General features: G+C 46.3%; 1 protein-coding gene across 2 annotated transcripts in view; it reads left to right on the top strand.

Annotated features, from left to right (window-relative positions):
• Positions 1 to 3221: 3221 nt before the first annotated feature.
• Positions 3222 to 17805, top strand: part of FXYD6 (FXYD domain containing ion transport regulator 6) — a 26257-nt gene continuing 11673 nt past the window's right edge. The window contains exon 1 of one of the 2 annotated variants that reach the window (XM_008569635.1): positions 3222 to 3258. Coding sequence is in view for 1 of the 2 variants with exons in the window: in XM_008569634.1 (XP_008567856.1) it covers positions 13636 to 13663 (28 nt within the window). In the remaining variant the exon portion in view is untranslated. Of the gene's footprint in view, positions 3259 to 13635; positions 13664 to 17805 lie in introns of those variants that run through there. The other variant, XM_008569634.1, reaches the window with a different exon arrangement.

The raw sequence follows: 17805 nt of genomic DNA, 5'->3' as shown, positions 1-17805 counted from the left end.
TGTGCTTTCTCGCTCCAGCCTGTTGAGTAGGGGGTGGTGGCCTTTGGAGATGCACAAACTTGGCTTCTATGCTTGATTCTGATGCTTTCTTAGTTTTCTTCAATTTTCTAAGCCTCGGTTTCCTTATCTATCAGATGAGCGTGAGTACTGAGTAAGGTAAGCTATGCGAAGTGCTAAGCATGGTGCCTAGCATATGTTAACACTCAGTAGATATCAGCTGCTGTAAAAATAATGATGATGATAGCAATGACACATTAGTATTATGAGAATGACATTATTATTGTTGTCATAGCTTCCTTCGAGGCTCCTCCCAAGTGTTCATTCAAGTAGCTCTTCCTAATTCCCAATACACAGACATGTGAATGCCTTGTGGATTCTTCCTTTAGAGTACGCAGTGCATTCTAGCTCCTTAGATTCATGCCTCCTCCCCTCCTCCCCCTTGCCTCTCAGAGGCAGGTCTGTTCCCCCCACAGTGCCAGGCATGGTGTTAGACACATGGAGAAAGTCCAGTGTGCACATGAGAATTGAACACGTATGTGGGAAAGAGTTCTTACCCACTAGGAGGTGTGCAAGCCCACTTGCCCAACAGGGCTATCTCTCTTGCCCGTTGCTCATACCCTGGTGCACACAACATGCTTCTAAGGCGCACATTCCTTTATTCCTGTGCATCATATCAGTCTGTTGAGTTCCTTTGGTGGAGACTAAAAACTGAGAATTTGACCCGATCTGAGGTCTGGGAGATGCTTAAGGGCTGAAGTCAATGGAGGGAAGCTGATTCATCATAGCATTTTAGTAGTTACGATTTAACAGAGACCCAGAGAGCAGAAATGGGGAGGGGGGCGGGGTTACCGAGAACGTTTTAAATGCGTTAAAAATCCCATGCAGATCTTCAGGTTGTTCTGATCTTAGATTGGATTTTGACTGAAAGGGACAATGATGCTGAAACATCTATTTATTTACACATCAACATTTATTGAGCGGTTGCTGTGCTCAGTGCTGGGCATCCAGGGATGTCCAGGTTGTGCCTCTGCTCCCAAAGAGCTTAGAGTCTGATGCGGACGCAAACACACGAGTGGTGATAGCGCATGGGAAGAAGTGTGGGCTTGGCTCTGTGGGAATCAGGGGAAAGAGGGTACCTGGTAGAAAGGAGGGGATGGTGTGGGAATTAGGGGAAAGATGGTACCTGGTGGAAAGGAGGGGATGGTGTGTTCCTGAAACAAACAGGGTCAGGTAGACACCTCCTCCCGACCCAGAGGCAGGGCAAATTTCCAGGTGCACAGGCCCATGGGTCAGGTTCATCTTCCTGCCACTCCTGCCCCCAGGGAGACACGTGAATATGTGCAAAATGCACGTAGGCTGAAATGCACAGGCCAGAGCTGTGCTTTCAAAGAAGTGGGCTATTGAGTAGAGAGGGAAGGGGGCCTGCCAGCCCACCTGGTACTGTGGCCTGGCTGTGGCAGGGTGGTGTGGGCTGGCCCCTGGACCCCTGGTGCTGGCAGCTACTCCGGGCTTCTGTTTCTGCTGCTACGACTGCCCTTCTGGCCTCTCTCGAATGGGCCTTTGTCAGCAGGTATGGGGGAGGTGAGCCTATGCAGGGGCCCCGGCCTGGCTTCTGTGCAGTACTGCCCACCAGCCAGACTGTCTGGAACCACAGCAAGATCCTCTTGGTGAAGGAAACTTGTCCTGTGCTGGCAGGTGGGAGGTACTGCTCCCTGACTGTCTGAGCTGCTCACGTCATTGACCTGTGCTTGAGGTGGCCGCCCAATACTGCTCTGGGAACCTGCTTCTGAGGGCTGTTATGAGAAGTCCGTGGGGTAATGGCTGGGATGGCAAAGACTGTCACAGTCGGCAGTGACAGTGAGGTGACCACAAAGTAACATGCCCCATCTGGTGGGCCAGCCTGAGGTCTTTCCAAGGAGACTTCTAGAAATCAGGTCTGGGTTTGTGATTTGTGAATTCTGTTTATTTCTCTAAGGAAGAGGCCGATTTTTCTTCATAGGCAGTTCTTTCCTTCCTCTTTTTTTTTTTTTCCTCTGACCAAGTTTTTCTTCCTCAGAAATAACTCCATGTTAATGATACAGGTGACTCCAAGTTAAAATAACAAGTCCCCTCCCGTATAATGAAGGAGTTTGGCCTCTCCACCTCCACACTGTACAGCCGGGCTGGGTGGGGTCTGGGCTCTAGAGAAACACCTTTGAATCTAAGGGACATGAGGACCCAGCCTCCAGCCCCCAGCGGGGGTGTCCCTCCTCCATGAATTGGGTGGGGGTTACATACAATCCCAGCCACTGGGCTACACAGGGAGGCCCTGCCAGGCCTGAAGGCCCCATGACAGGAGAGGGAAAGGGTCACCCAGGAGCTGTCAGCAGCGATGCCTGTGGGTTGAGGTGCCCTGCCCTGCTCCTGGGCTGTTGGCTGTGTTCCAGTATCCACAGCCACCATGAGCCGCAAGCCAGTGGAATGTCACCACCCTCCACTCTCTCCTTCCCGTTCCCAGGCTTGAGTCCTGTGTCCTCATCACCTCTCTCTGGAACTTTGGAAGGGGCCAGTCATTTAAAGCGAGGCTATTAAACAGAAATAATTGACATTTAATTGTTTATTTGATGGGCATTTAAAATGCAGAACAGGTTGCATTTTCCTCTGGAGGCCACAGATCCATCAGTGGCCTCTGGTCCAACCCAAAGCACTTGTTTTAAAAGGCAGCTTTAAAAGCCTTGGCTGGCTCTCGGCTCTGTGGTTCTGAACCAGAGAAGCCCAGCTGCTATCAGAGAAGCTTTAAATACCATGACCAGGAGCACCGTGCTCCACACTGCTGGCCAGGAAGGTGAGCAGATGCAGGAGTGAAGGGATGGGTTTGGGGGACTGTTTCTGTTTTTAACTGAATTTTTAAATTTTTGTTATTTTTCTATGAACAGATTTTATTTTTTTAGAACAGGTTTAGATTTACAGAAAATTTGAACAGATTATACAGAGAGCTCCAGTATTCTCCCCCTGCACACCGTTTCTGCTATTATTAAGAACTTATGTTAGTGTGGTACAATTAGCGAACCAATATCGATATATTATTATTAACTAAAATTGACACTTCATTCACATTTCCTTAGTTTTTCCCTAATGTCCCTCAGCTGCTCTAGGATCCCATCTGGAATACCATATCACATTTAGTCATCTCATCTCTTTAGGTTCGTTTTGGCTGTGACAGTTTCTCGGACTAGCCTTGTTCCGGAGCACTGTGCCAGTCTGAGGAGTACTGGTCAGGTACGTTGTACGATGCCCCTTTGTTGGGGTCTGATGTTTTCCTCACGATTAGGCTGGGGTGATGGCTTTTGGAGAGGAAGATCACGAGGGAAAGTGCCATTCATCAGCTCATATCAAGGCACTCGCACTCAGCACGATGTATCACTGTTGACATTGACAGGACTGGGTTGTCAGTCTCTCTCACGCCCCCATGCAGCACTGTTGCAGGGCCTGTGATTGGAGCTGTGCTCTCCTACTCCTGAGAAAAACTGTCAGCCAGCAATCTCCGGCCATCCTCACTATCCCAGGTCCTGCAAGTCAGGGGGCAGCAGAGAGATTTTTCAGATAGGAGATGCTTATTAAAGAGAGCATGACACGGAATGTGCTATTTGTCACATCTGTGCAAATGACAGGCAGCAGTGCTCTCAGCGTCTGGAGAAAGAGGTCCACAGTTCAGTCTCTAGGCTAAGTGGTAGTTGGACAAAGACAGCATTTCTCAACTTTTGCTGCATGTTAGAATCAATGAAGAGATTCTAAAAATTACTGATGCCTTAGTCACACCCTCAAAGTTTAGATTTAATGGAGCTTAGTTGATTCCCAGGCATCTCTTTTTTTAATGCTTTCCATGTGATCCTAAAGTACAGCCAGGGTTGAGAACTGGAATAAACAGGGAAGGCAAGGGCATTCTAAGGAGAAGGAACAGAATATACAAAGGTGTGGAGAAAGATACACACCTGGCAGAAGACAGAAAGTAGACTATCTTAGCTGAAAGTCATGGGAGAAAATATTTTAAGGATAGAAAAGGGATAGACTTAAAAGTTTTTACACTAAAAAAAGTTTAGATTTTAAAAAAATAAATGGGACACTGAAGCACCACTGAATGCATTTGAGTTTGGAAGGGAAGTGGTCAGAACACACTTTAGGGAGATTGGTCATGCAGTGATCAATGTCCAGGACAGAATGGAGACAGGAGGTTAAAGGTGGGTACAGCTACTGCAATATTAGGCAAGCTACTACCGCAACCCCGGGGAGCAATGGAAGAGAAGGGCCAGACTGGAGAGCTCTTGCAGGGATAAGCATGGCTAGGGCTTTGCCACACATACAGCGTGGAGACTGGGAGGGAGAGAGGAAACCCTGTGACCTTGGTTAGACTGTTGAGTTCCATCAGGCAGGGTCTGTGTCTGTCATACTCACTGCACTACCCTCAGTAATGAGCAAAGCGCCTGGAAAACAGGAGGCCATCAATAAATGATTGTTAACTTGGTTACTGGAAGGATAAAGGCTCCATTCTTTCCCAAATCACACCTTGTTCCCAAATTACTCTCCCTTTCTCCACCAATTTCTCCACCTAAGGCGGGCAAATCTCAGCTATATGGAAAGCAATCTGATTAAATAACTCTGGCTGAGATATGACTGTTAGGATTGGGAGGATTTCTCTTTTAAAAGAAGGATTTGGTGATATTATAAAGTCTCTCCTTGGAAGAATGTTGTGGGGCCGGTAATATTTATGAGCAGGAATGGTCTTTATTTCATTTCTACACGCAATCTGATTCTGAGCCATACCAGAAAAAAAGAACCCACAGCTTTGTAGTCTCTGGTAAAAGGCTGCCAGTGGCTGGGCTGGTAGTTCTGTTGGCTTCCTCTGTGAGCTGAGCTCCAGTGGACAGGATCACCTGCACTGGCCTGGGACATGGTCTATCTCCCAGCATAAACACGCTGACATTCTGGTGGGCAAAGAGTAGCAGGGTGCCCAGCAGTCGCTGTGGTGGACGGAGGCTGAGGAGATAGAAGACAATGCCTGTGTCGATGTTGAAGCTCAGCTGGGAGTTATGGGCACAACTGTGGACAGCTGAGATCCAGCAACAGTCAACAGCCGTGCCAGGCTTCCTTCCTCCCCCTGGGAGGTTCCAGGGTCCCAACCTTACCCCAGCATCAGTCATAGTGAGCAGAACAGAGTTGGGCAGGAAAATGCGAAAAGGAAAAATAAGGCATAATGCATGCCGAAGTTTTCAAAAGCTGTATTTCTCACTCTGGCTATTCTCCCTGGCCTGGGTAAAGACACACCCATCAAATGAGCCCAGTTGGCTGGTGACTCAGGGTCAGCATTTTTTTTTTCCGTCAACTATACCCACTTTTTCCCCCCCAGTTTATTTTATTGTGGTGAAATGCACATAACATCAAATTTTCTATTTTAACCATTTGTAAGTGTACAGTTCAGTGACTTTAAGTACATTCGCATTGTTGTGCAGCCATCACCACCCTCCATCTCCAGAGTTTTTCACGGGAGCGCCGCCGCGCTCCCAAGCGGCACACTGTAGCAGTGCGCCACCGGGCCGGCCCCAGAGTTTTTCATCTTGTAAAACTGAAACTCTATACCCATTAAGTAGCACCTTCCCATTTCCCCCTTCCCAGAGCCCCTGGCAACCCCCATTCTGTCTCTCTATGATTTTGACTACTTTGGGTACCTCATATGAGTGGAATCATATAGTATTTGTCTTTTTTGTGACTGGCTTATTTCACTTAGCATAATGTCCTCAAGGTTCATGCATGTGGTAGCATATGTCAGAATTTCCTTCATTTTTAAGGCTGAATAATATTCCACTGTATGTATATACCACATTTTGCTCATCTGTTCATCTGTTGATGGACACTTGGGTTGTTTCTGTGTTTTAGCTACTGTGAATAACACTGCTGTGAACATGGGTGTACAGATATCTTTTTGAGACCCTGTTTTCAATTCTTTGGGGTATATATACCCATAAGTAAAATTGCTGGATCATATGGTAATTCTATTTTTAATATTTTGAGGAACCACCATACTGTTTTCCAAAGTGGCTGTACCCTTTTACATTTCTATCAACAGCGCACAGGGTTCCAGTTGCACTACATCCTCACCAACTCTTGTTTTCTTTTTTTCTCATAGTAGCCATCCTGATGGGTGTGAGGTGGTATCTCATTGTAGTTTTGATTTGCATTTCACTGATTATTAGTGATGTTGAGCATCTTTTTATGTGCTATTGACCACTAATATATTTTCTTTGAAAAAATGTCTATGCAAGTCCTTTGCTTATTTTTGAATTGGATTGCTTGTTTTTTTGTTGTTGTTGAGTTTTAGGAGGTCTCTATATACTCTGAAAATTAATCTTTTATCAGATATATGATTTGCAAATATCTTTTCCCATTCTGCAGGTTGCCTTTTTACGCTATTGATGCTATCTTTTGATGCACAAAATGTTTTCATTTTCATGAAGTCCGATTTGTCTATTTCTTCTTTTGTTGCCTATGCCTTTGGTGTCCTATTGAAGAAACCATTGCCAAATCCAATGTCATGAAGCTTTTGCCATGATTTCTTCTAAGAGTTTTATACTTTTATGTCTCACATGTAAGTCATGGATCCATTTTGAGTTAATCTTTATATATGGTGTTAGGTAAGGGTCCAACTTTATTCTTTTGCATGTGGATATCTAGTTTTCCCAGCATCGTTTGTTGAAAAGACTGTCTTTTCCCCATTGAAGGGTCTTAGCACCCTTGTCAAAAGTCATTTGACCACATATGTAAGGGTTTATTTCTGGACTTCATTCTGTTCCATTCATCTATATGTCTGTCTTTATGCCAGTACCACACTTGTTTGATTACTGTAACTTTGTAGTAAGTTTTGAAATTAGCAAACATGATCCTCCAGCTTTGTTCTTTTTCAGGATTGTTTTGGCTATTTGGGGTCCCTTGAGATTCCATATGAATTTTAGGAAATACTGCAAAAAAATGTCATTGGGATTTTGATAGGAATGGCATTGACTATATAGATCATTTTGGATAGTATAACTTTGATATCTTAACAATATTAAGTCTTCCAATCTATGAACGTGAGGTGTCTTTCCATTTATTTGTGTCTTCTTTAATTCCTTTCAGAAGTGGTTTGAAGTTTTCATTCTACAAGTTTTTCACCTTCTTGGTTATTTCCTTAGTATTTTATTCTTTTCGTTGCTATTATAAATGGAATTATTTTTTTAATTTTCTTTCAGACTGTTTATTGTTAGTGTACAAAATTAGTTGCAAATGCAGCTAATTTTTGTGTGTTGACTTTGTATCCTGCTACTTTGCTGAATTCATTTATTATCTCTAACAGTTTTTCGTGGAATCTTTACAGTTTCACAAGCCCTATAAAATCATATCATCTGTGAACAGAGATCATTTTACTTCTTCCTTTCCAATTTGGATGCCTTTTATTTATTTTTCTTGCTTAAGTGCTCTGGCTAGGACTTCCAATACTGTGTTGAATAGAAATGGTGAAAGTGGTCATCCTTGCCTTGTTCCTGATCTTAAAGGGAAAGTTTTCAGTCTTTCAGCACAATGTTTGAGTGTGATGTTTGCTGTGGGTTTTTCATATATGGCTTTTCTTACATTGAGGTACTTTCCTCTATTTCTAATTTTTTTGAGTATTTTTATCATGAGAAGGTGCTGAATTTTGTTAAATGCTTTTCCTACATCAATTGAGATGTTCATGTAGTTTTTTCCTTCATTCTGTTGATGTGGTATATTACATTGATCGATTTTCATGTGTTGAATTACCCTTGCATTCCAGGAATAAATCAGGGCCACCATTTTTATTTCCCTTAGTCCCAGTGCATTACCACCCTTGCCAGGGAAGCAGCAAGAAAGAATGGAAAAAGCATAGCATTTGGAGTCAACAGAATTAGGTGTCAATTTCAGCTGTGCTACTGTTGACTGTGGGGCCTTAGGCAATAACACAACCCTGAGCCTCTCATTTTTTAATCTGTAAAATGGCAGTAATAGCCAACATCACATATAGTTGTGATGTTTCTTTGAGCTAGTGCTTGTGAAGTTGTCTGGTTTATAAGGTGTCTTTAACATGGTGTTTTTAAAATCATCACGATCATCATCATCATCCCCTTCAACCAACATGGGCAGGGAACAGGAGCAGTGTGGGGCGTAGAACATACAGAACACAGTTGCTCCTCTTCCTCTTTTGACAGCTGCAGGAACACTGGAGGGTCTATGGTTGAGGAACAAAAGTCCCTGTCCCCCTGAACCCAAGGAGCCAGGAGGACCAGGGACACCTTAGGAACAGCCCCCTGGTTTTGCAGAAGTCCACTTGGCCCTGCCTGTGCATCTCGGAGCCCAGCCCTCTTAGACACATGGAAGGATCCCCTTGTGGGAATCAGTGGCTTCTCCTTGGAGGACTTCGGGGAAGGCAGAAGATTGGACATGCTGGCCAGAGGGTGCCTGAGGACCCCAAGGGCTGGGCCTTCGGTTGAGACAGCTGCAGGCTCCTGATCTCTGTCTGGCAAAGACACTGTGTCTTCTACTGGGCACTTGCCCTGCAGCCTGGGAGAGGCATGAGATATTTTCTCCCAGAAACAGTAGCTGTCTGTTGACTTTCCCCCCCCAGACTCTGCCTTGATGCATTTTTCTCTCTCTGCTGTTTGGAGCATCAGTGTGACTCGGGGAACACAGGGGCATAGTGGAGGTACCAGGTGGCCAAGGGTGTAGAGGCAGGGAGGAGGACAGCACGGAGGCTTGTTTGATGTTTCCTCCAAAGCAGGCTTTCTTGTTTCTCAGCAGTCTCTTCCTCTCCTTGCTTTACAACCTTTCCTCTCCTCTCGCTCCGTTTCTGCCGGGACTGTGCCCCGAGCCAGCCTCTGTTCTCTCTTGCAGCTTCTTTCTTTTGCTTTCCTCTGCCTGCTTCTCTCCCACTTCTCTTTGGGCATCTCCCCTTTTCAGTTTCTCTTCCCTTGGGATTTCTTTCCTCTTCTGCTGTCCCATGTCCTCTGCTTATCTTGTGCCTCTCAGTAAGGGCTCCCCTCTGTTTTGGTCAGAAAGATGTGTCACCATTCTCTGGCTGTCCCAGTCAGACATGCTCTCCCCACGCCACCTGTCTGCAGCCCTGGATGACGCAGGCTGTTTTTCTGGAGGCAGGAGAAAGCAGTGGCCCAGGGAGCCTGTGAGCTGTGGGCTGAGGACTGCCCTGTGACAATGCGAGGACACTGGAGCCTTCCGGTGGTTAGAGGACAACATGAGGAGAAAGGAAGGGAAGGGAGAGGAGGTAACTGGGGCCCTTTCCCTGGCCCCATCTTTGTTTCTCTTCCCCATTTTCCAGGAAAAGGTAGAAAATGAAGGCAGAAGCTGAGGGAAGAGTTGGAGAACGACAGTACTGGGCTGACAGTCGGGGCTTGAAGTGCAGTTACAGTTCCACAGGCATTGCGCTCAGCTCTTTCCACATGCCATCTCTTTTTGCTGCAAATGGCAGAAACAGAACTGCAGCTAGTTTAGGCAAGGCACGAATCATCAGCTCACAGGGCCAAACTGCAGGAAGGGCCAGGTGCCACTGGTTGGGGAACAGAGGGACCTACATCCCTTTCCTGGCCAGCTCTTTCCCTGTCTGCTGCTGGCTGACTTCTCCCCTGCAGACTCCTGCTGCCCCCATAGTTCACAGCTTGGTTGCTTGAACCCTTCCTTCCTGGGTTCCAGCGTGACCACCCCCCAGGGACACTGAGGTCTCCTACCCATTCCTTCTAGTTACAAGAGAGGGGCTATGATTGGCAGCCTCCAGGAGAGCAACAGGGTTGGAGTGGGGCAGGAGCAGGCTCCCTTCCAAAAGTAGGTGCTATCCACGGAAGAAGGGTGTGGGCAGGCAAACAGCGATCGTCCCACACAAAGCCTGTCTCATCTAAACCCCACAGCTCCTGACATGTGTGTCACTATCCCCATCTTACAGTTGTGGAAGCAAAGACTTCGAGAGGTCAAGTAACTGACTCAAGGCCACAAAGCCACTGAGTGGCCCAGAAGCAGGAGAGCTGAGTGTTTCAGAGCAAGGACACTGGTGCCAGGTTCTCTGGGTTTGAATCTGGGCTCTGCTGCTTGCTAGTTCTGTGACCTTGGGCAAGATACTTAACCTTCTTGGCCTCAGTCTGCCCAACTGTACAATAGTAATAGGACTACTATAAGGATTTAATGAGTTAATATATGTAAACCACTTAGAATAGCACATGGCATGACATGAGCACCGAATAAATGTTACATATTGTTATCACAGTGCTTTACAGTTTACAAAGAACTTTCATATGTATTATCTCACTTGACCTTTATGATGGCCTTGGAAAGTGGACAGTGGGATGGACTGGTGAATTCTGCACTGCCCCCACCCCATGCTCTCACCTTCAGCTTAGTCAGCTACATGATTCTGTAATCTGTTCCAAAGAATCACCCTCCCCAGTAAACAGCTCTCTATCCAATAAGAGAATATAAATTCTCTCTCGGGGGAGAGCTGGCAGGCATTGTACATTCTGCTGTCTCTCTTTCCCTCGTGAATATGGATGAAGCTAGAGATGTTAGGAGCTTGGTTGGTAAATGTTCATCCATTAGCAGGAGCCCCTTTGGCTGGGGCCCTCTTTGCAGAGCTCATGTGACTTGCTCAGGTGGCTGAGGCTTGCTGGACTGTGACAGGAGCAAGAGACAGAGTGGCAGCTGCCTGGAGGAGGCAGGCCCTCCAAAGAGCCACAGTGCCGGTAGCCTATTGTGGCCCTTTGCCTTTGGGTGGGTATGATCCCTGCTCTGGCCATGTGGGGCCTGGGGGCTGGAGTCCAGGGCTGGCTCCCAGCTCAAGGCCAAACCACCCACAGCAGGAAGACTACCCCTCCCCTACCCCCGACCAAGAGGGAGGCAGACAGAGCAGGACTGAAGTCTGGAATCTAACAGTAACTCACCAGGGGACGTCTTTTCTGCCTCACTTTCTTTCCCTGTAAAGTGGGTTTGATGATAACATACTCTCCATATGCTATTTGTGAGGATTAAATGAGAATAAATATTTAAAGTACTAAGAATACTGCCTTACCTGTACTGTTTGTCATGATTATTACTATCACCTCTCATCCAATCCAGACCTCTAGGTGGGGCCTCACGTATGGGATTTCCCTCTCAGAATTTTTAATTCCTCTCATTTCCTTCTATGGAGTCCACAGAAGGATTCCTATGGTCCAGGCAGACTTCTATCCACACCCCCAAACTTTTGATCAGCAGCAACTTGCTTATTCCTATCACCAGTGTCACCACGTTCTGCCACTGAGAAGACTCGCTGTCTTCTCCCCCCTTCCTTTCTTTGAGGACTGCTCTGGTAAGTGTGCTGTGAGTGGGGGTGGGCTCTGTATAGCTGCAAGGACCCCAAATATCCCTCTTCAGGAGAATCATGTTCTCCAGCCAGTGGCTCTGCATGCCCTGCCGCCCTGGGTGTGGATGGACCTGGAGGCCAGGGCACACTGGCTTGGGGACACGGTGTTGCATGGGGCCTTTTACAGTCAAGGAGGCTGCAGCTATTTCGTGTAGCTACATGAGGAAATGGACTTTTGAGCAGCCTCCCAGAAGAGACCAAAGATGAACAAGAATCAACCTTCCATTGCACAAAAGCAGATGATGAAACTTAGTCATGGCTCTGGGTCACTGTGGCTGGGGAGTGTTAAGGTCAGGGTGTTTAGGGCATGAAGTTGGGGGTTGGAGGTCACAGTGGTCCTTACCTCTGTTTCCAGGCTGTTGGACACAAGGGAGGTGAGAAAGCAGCCCTGACACTGAGAGAGAGCGAGAGAGTGCTGGGCTCAGCCAAGAAGGACCCTGGAAAAGGTCCCTCTGAGCTCTGCTAGACACAGTCCATCAGTAGATGATGACTGTCCTTTTGGTCTTTGCTTTCTTCATACTCTTGCAAGAGAGTTTAAGCCAAAGCATGCAAGATGGGAAGCAGAAAGCTGACCAGCAGTTAGGAGAGGAAAGGGGCGGCTGTGCGTGAGTAGGCAGGCAGTTCGATTGGATACCAAGGACACCTGGAGACCCCAGGGTAGATGGGGAAGTAGGGAGATACTCGGGGTGGACGGGACTGGGGGGGCAGGGAAGATCAAGGAGGAGACCATTCCAGCCTCTCCAGCACGGAGGCCTCCCTGGGAGTCTTTATCATTTGGCTGAAAGCATGATGATGCCCAAGTTCCCATAAAAGGAAAACACAGTCCAAAGCCAAGCCAAGGCAAGGGTTTGGGCATTATCTGCTGGTTTGGACTGACCACCCCCCAAGCCCTACTCATGAGCGTGTATAATAGAGAACTGGGGGTGACACTGATCACCTGTAAGCATGGCCCTGTCCTAGAACCCAAGGGCTAAGGAGGCCTTTCAAAGCCTTCAGGGTCAGTCCATTATCTCTAAAAGCCTTGCTTAGAACACAGATCAGACCACCCTCCCTCAATATTCCTCCCTAACAGTTGGACCCCCTAATGTCTTAGGAATATGAAGATTCCATCTCTCTGGCACTAAATCTGACCAGTTTGTCTGTAATAGTTTTTAGTCCTGGGCTTCTTTTTTTTTTTTTTTTTTTTTTTTTTGTTTTTTTTTGTGACCGGCAACGGATCACAACCCTCAGTGTCGCGCCCGTACTGGACTGGGACCGGCAATGGGATCGCAACCCTCGGTATTGCACCCGGCACCTCGCTCAGCCAGTGAGCGGCCGGTCTGTATGTGGGATCCGAACCCTCGGCGGGAGCGCCACCACGCTTCCCACCTGTGCTTCTCTGTTTTCATTCTTAGCCTGGCCTGACACTATTCGGATCTATGCTGCAGTAACAGCCACTGTGCCTAGCTCATCCCACACCATGCAGCCAGGGTAATGGGAAGGCCTGTTCTCATCCTCCGTTTGCTCCCCTCTGTGAGAGGGTGAGGAGTTGGTCCCTGCCTTCTGAAGGCCCTTTCTAGACAGGACTCCCTCCCTTGCCCTCCCCGAAGCCAGCGCTGCCTTTCCATCTCCAGTCCAAGGTCATCTTCCCATCAAAGGAGCCTGCCAGTTGCTTTCCTCCCACCCCCTCTCATTGCCCGGGCCACCCTCATTCCTGCAGGGCTTTGTCTTCTTCCCTGGTTCTAGCCAGGCTGCCAAGCACCTTGCAGCCTTGCTCTGCCAGCCCTGGCCTGCCCACCTCCCAATCCCAGCACATCAAAGCAACAGACAACAGTGGAGTGCGTGTTCTGAGCCAGGCCCTGCCCCTGACTGGCTGGATGAGTCAGGTGCATCTTCTCTTTGGGCTCAGTCTTCTTAATAAAGATACTTCGTTTCAGTTATTCTAACCACTCTGGCATTCTGTTATGCTAACTCCATCTGGTACACCTCACATCTTGGTTATACCCTATTTATACACAGTCGAATCTTCTTTTAACAGGCTTCTTGGTTGCAAAGATCTGGATACATGACAGGCTAAATCATGTCCCCTGACGTGCACCAACGATCTAGGGTAACCAGTTAACCTTAACTACGGAGCCCAGGCATTCTGTGACCCAATAAAAGGATCCCTCTGGTATGTCCTGTCTGGAATGGGGGTTCGTCTTTCATTGGGGCATCCTGCCAGGCTCCAGGGCATGGATGAGCCTGCAGGAAGGCGAGCAGGTGAGAGGCAAGGGAAGAGGGGCAAGGCTTTGGGAGCAGGGATGGGAGGGATGAGGGTGAGATGAAGTTTCACTGAACTTTGAGCCTCTGCATGTTAAAGGGAGGTCATTTCTGAGTTATTTTCACAATAGCGCTGGGTATTCTGATGTACCTCACTGCCGCGTGGAATCAAAAATAACGTAGCATGTTGCTGTATCATCCACTAGCGGTTTCTCTTTCTGAGCAGCTTTTACCCAGCAATTAAGTGAAATTATGTGACTCAGTATGGAAAGATAATCGCTGGAGAAACTCTTCTGATTGCTTTCTCCCGCACACCCAGCAAGCAACTGTGCAAACTGGCGGGACAATTGGGGATGAAAATTAGCATGAAAGTGCTGCTGCCACTTGAAATGTCAGCAGTTTACTAATGTAGTGATAAATAAGCACATGGAAAGGGGAAGAGAAATGAGCAGAAACTGGGTTCTTTCTCATAACACACTATAGAGGAAGCAAAATGCAATTGGTCCCATTTTCCAGATGGGGAGAATGGTCTAAATGATCCAGAGGTAAAGAGTTGGGAAGCAGGAGAATGAGGAGGCTCAGGAGTCCCCCATTCCAGCAGTGATGATTTCCCAGGTGCCCTGTGCCAGTGCGCCAGGTCCTCAGGCTCCTGGGCATCGTCCAGGCCTCAGAACAAAGCTCTCCCCAGAACATGCACATCCAGGCTAATATAATATTCCTGTGCCCCCTCTCCCAGCTCCACCCAAATCTGCCTTGCTTCTCCCTCTCCCAAAGATTCTTCCCTTCTCTCTTCCATCTACTCCCTAGATTCTGCAGTCTGGAAATGAGACATGTCACTTCTGCCACCTCTTAAACTCCCCACCCCAGCCAGCCCCAGGCAGCCAGCTTCCTCCCCAGGAGAAAGGAATGAGTGGTAGCTGGGAGGGTGGAGGATGTGGAAGGCCATGTGCAGGAGTGACAGGAAGCCGAGATAGAGTTTCTTGGGGCAGCAGTGAGACAAAGGCACTCTGTGTCCCTTCAAAGGCTCTTGGTATGTACTAGGCCACTCAACTCAGAGGCGGTGCCAGCAGTATCACCATGCAACTTTTAAAAATGGGCTTAGGGGCCAAGAGACACCCTGAGGAAGCCTGTGCTGAGGGGTGTCTGGTGTAGCCCAGGCCCGGGCAGCAGCTCGAAGGAGTGGAGCACCGCTCACCTTCAGATCTGTAACAGTATTGCCTTCAGCACACTGTAACTCGATCAGAAATGTTTTCTTTAGAATACAAAGACAGGTCTTAACTTTTTAGCTTGGCATTCAAAAGCCTCTGCAATCTGACTCCAACTGTCGTACCAGAATTCTTACCACCTATCCCCCTCACTGTTTGGGAATGGGTCTTACAATGGAAATGGTAAATACTCGGCTCCTGTTCTATGCAGACATTGCAGTGGATGGAGGCCCTCTCTCCTGCTGAACCTCATTCAGAATCCCGGGGAAGCCACTTCAGGCAGTTGCTGTTGAATGAAGTGCCTTGAGGTTCAACTTGAACTGAACTTGAACTTGAACTGAATACTATTTGTCATTCTTACTTTCTATTTTTTCCTCTCACTGCCCTTGCTCATGTTGTTTTCCCTGCCAGAATGCTCTTCCTTTTCTCTCTCCCTATCCCTGTCTATCAAAACTTTATCCTGCCCTGAAGGTTCATCTGGAATGTCAACTCTTCCATGGAAATTTCCCGGGTTCCTTGTTGTACTCCCTGCTCCCCTCCTCACTGTTCTACTGGAGTCTTACTACACGTAGTCTCTACCTTTTGTGAAGTTCTCTTCACATTTGCTAATAAATCAGAGCTCTTTGCTTCCAAACCCTGCCTGTCCTTGGAAGCTGAGTCTGTGTCTTGTTCATTTATTTATCTCCTTGCAGAACCCAGAGTACTACATCCCTTTCTAGGAATTCATTGTTTGTGGAATTGGCTTGAACCTGAGCATCTATGAAGGTGATTGTTGGGGGTTTGAGGGGAAGGCACAGCAGACTGGGACCCTTGATAAGTGCCTTTCCTAATTCCAGGAGTGGCCCTACTTGCTTAATACTGTAATCCCTCTCCTAGCTAGAGCTGGTCAAGGGGCCACTGGGGAACTCTGTCCCATTTGTCCTTCTTTCTGTCACCTCTGATCCAATATCCATACCAAGGACCCTAGAATTTGAAGGCTTTTAATGTGCAATTCCATCCTCCTTCCAGGTTCTGTGTCCACTCTCCCCACTGGCTGAGCAAGGAGCAGATGTAATTTGAGCATGTAATTTGGAGATGAGTCTTGGTCTGGGAAGCAGCAGTAAATTTGACAAAAAAAGAAAGGAAGGAAAGGAGAAAGAGAGAAAAGAAGAAAGAAAGGGAGAGGGAGGTAGGGAGGAAGAGGAGGAGAGAGAGAGAGAGAGAGAGAGGTTTTACAAATAGCAGGTGCTCAAAGTGTATTTTATTTCATACTTTGCAAATGTATTTAGGACAGTGTAACTGCCTGAATCACTGAAGGAACTTTTCACTATAAAATAATTGATCCCAGATTTGTTGTTACAGACTTTGGCGTACAAGAAGGAAGAAAAATCATCCAGTCATTAGTCACCACTCCTCTCTCTACACTAAACAGTACCTAAAAACTAAAACTAAAAGTAAAATTAAAAACTAAAAACCCATGAGATAAAAGTAGCACTGGATTATGTGAAGTGTGCTCAGAACTTAAGTCACAGTTAATTTTAGAGTGGATGCTAGTTGACATCACTACATTCTGGAGACTAGTAAGAATTGGGCCCAGCAAGATTGGGAAGCCAAACCTGAGACTCCTACATTAAGCCCAGGACCCTTGGGAGGGGCTAAAGTGATCTTGGGTGAGTATTTGCTGCCCTAATCTCCATGAAAAAGCAAAACAAATACTCCCCAGAGGAAAGCATCCCATTTTAGGACTGACAATTTCCCACATATTAGATGTACAAATATGAGTACTCAATAAAAGATTACCAAATACAGGAAAAAACAAGTTACTATGATTGAGAGGCACAGAAACAAGAAGTAGACTGAGACTGCCCAGGATTTAAGATTTTGGAATCATCAGATACAGAATATAAAATAGCTATATGGGAAATATTGAAAGAAATGAAAGATGAGATTGGAAAAAATGCACAGATAACGAGACTAACACAAATGACCAGGCAATTTGAAAAAGAACCAAGTAGAACATTTAGAAATTGATAATACAGTCACTGAAATGCAAAATTAAGTGTATGGATTAAACAGCAGATAAACACATTTAAAAAGAGAATCAGCAAGTGCGTGGGTTGATTTCAGGGTGCTCTATTCTATTCCATTGATCAGAGTCTCTGTTATTATACCAATACCATGCTGTTTTGGTTATTATAGCTTTGTAGTATAGTTTAAAGTCAGGTAGAGTAATACCTCCAGCTTTATTTTTTTTGCTCAGCATTGCTTTGGCTATTCGTGGTCTTTTGTTATTCCAGATAAATAACTGTATAGTTCTTTCCATTTCTGTGAGAAATGTCATAGGAATTTTGATGGGGATTGCATTAAATTTGTATATTACTTTGGGTAGTATAGTCATTTTCACTATATTGATTCTTCCAATCCAGGAGCATGGGATGTCTTTCCATCTTCTTGTATCCTCTCTAATTTCTCTCAGGAGTGGTTTATAGTTCTCATTATAGAGATTTTTCACATCCTTAGTTAGTTCAATTCCTAAGTATTTTATTTTTTTGGTGGCTATTGTAAATGGGCAAGCTTTCTTGATTTCTCTTTCTGCTTCTTCACTATTGGTGAATAGAAATGCTACTGATTTTTGTGTGTTGATTTTGTATCCTGCTACTGTGCTGAACTCTTTTATCACCTCTAAGAGTTTTTTAATAGATGATTTGGGCTGTTCGATATATAGGATCATGTCATCTGCAAACAGGGACAGTTTGACTTCATCCTTTCCAATCTGGATGCCCTTTATTTCCTTCTCAATTCTGATTGCTCTGGCTAATACTTCCAAAACTATGTTGAATAGGAGTGGTGAGAGTGGGCATCCTTGTCTGCTTCCTGTTCTTAAAGGAAAAGCTTCCAGTTTTTCCACATTCAGGATGATATTGGCGGTGACTTTATTATATATGGCTTTGATTATGT

The sequence above is a fragment of the Galeopterus variegatus genome, unplaced genomic scaffold, assembly GCF_000696425.1.
Source record: "Galeopterus variegatus unplaced genomic scaffold, G_variegatus-3.0.2 Scaffold521, whole genome shotgun sequence".
Lineage (NCBI taxonomy): Eukaryota > Metazoa > Chordata > Mammalia > Dermoptera > Cynocephalidae > Galeopterus > Galeopterus variegatus.
The sequence above is the reverse complement of the archived record's forward strand: the minus strand, read 5'-3'. Positions and strand labels throughout refer to the sequence as shown.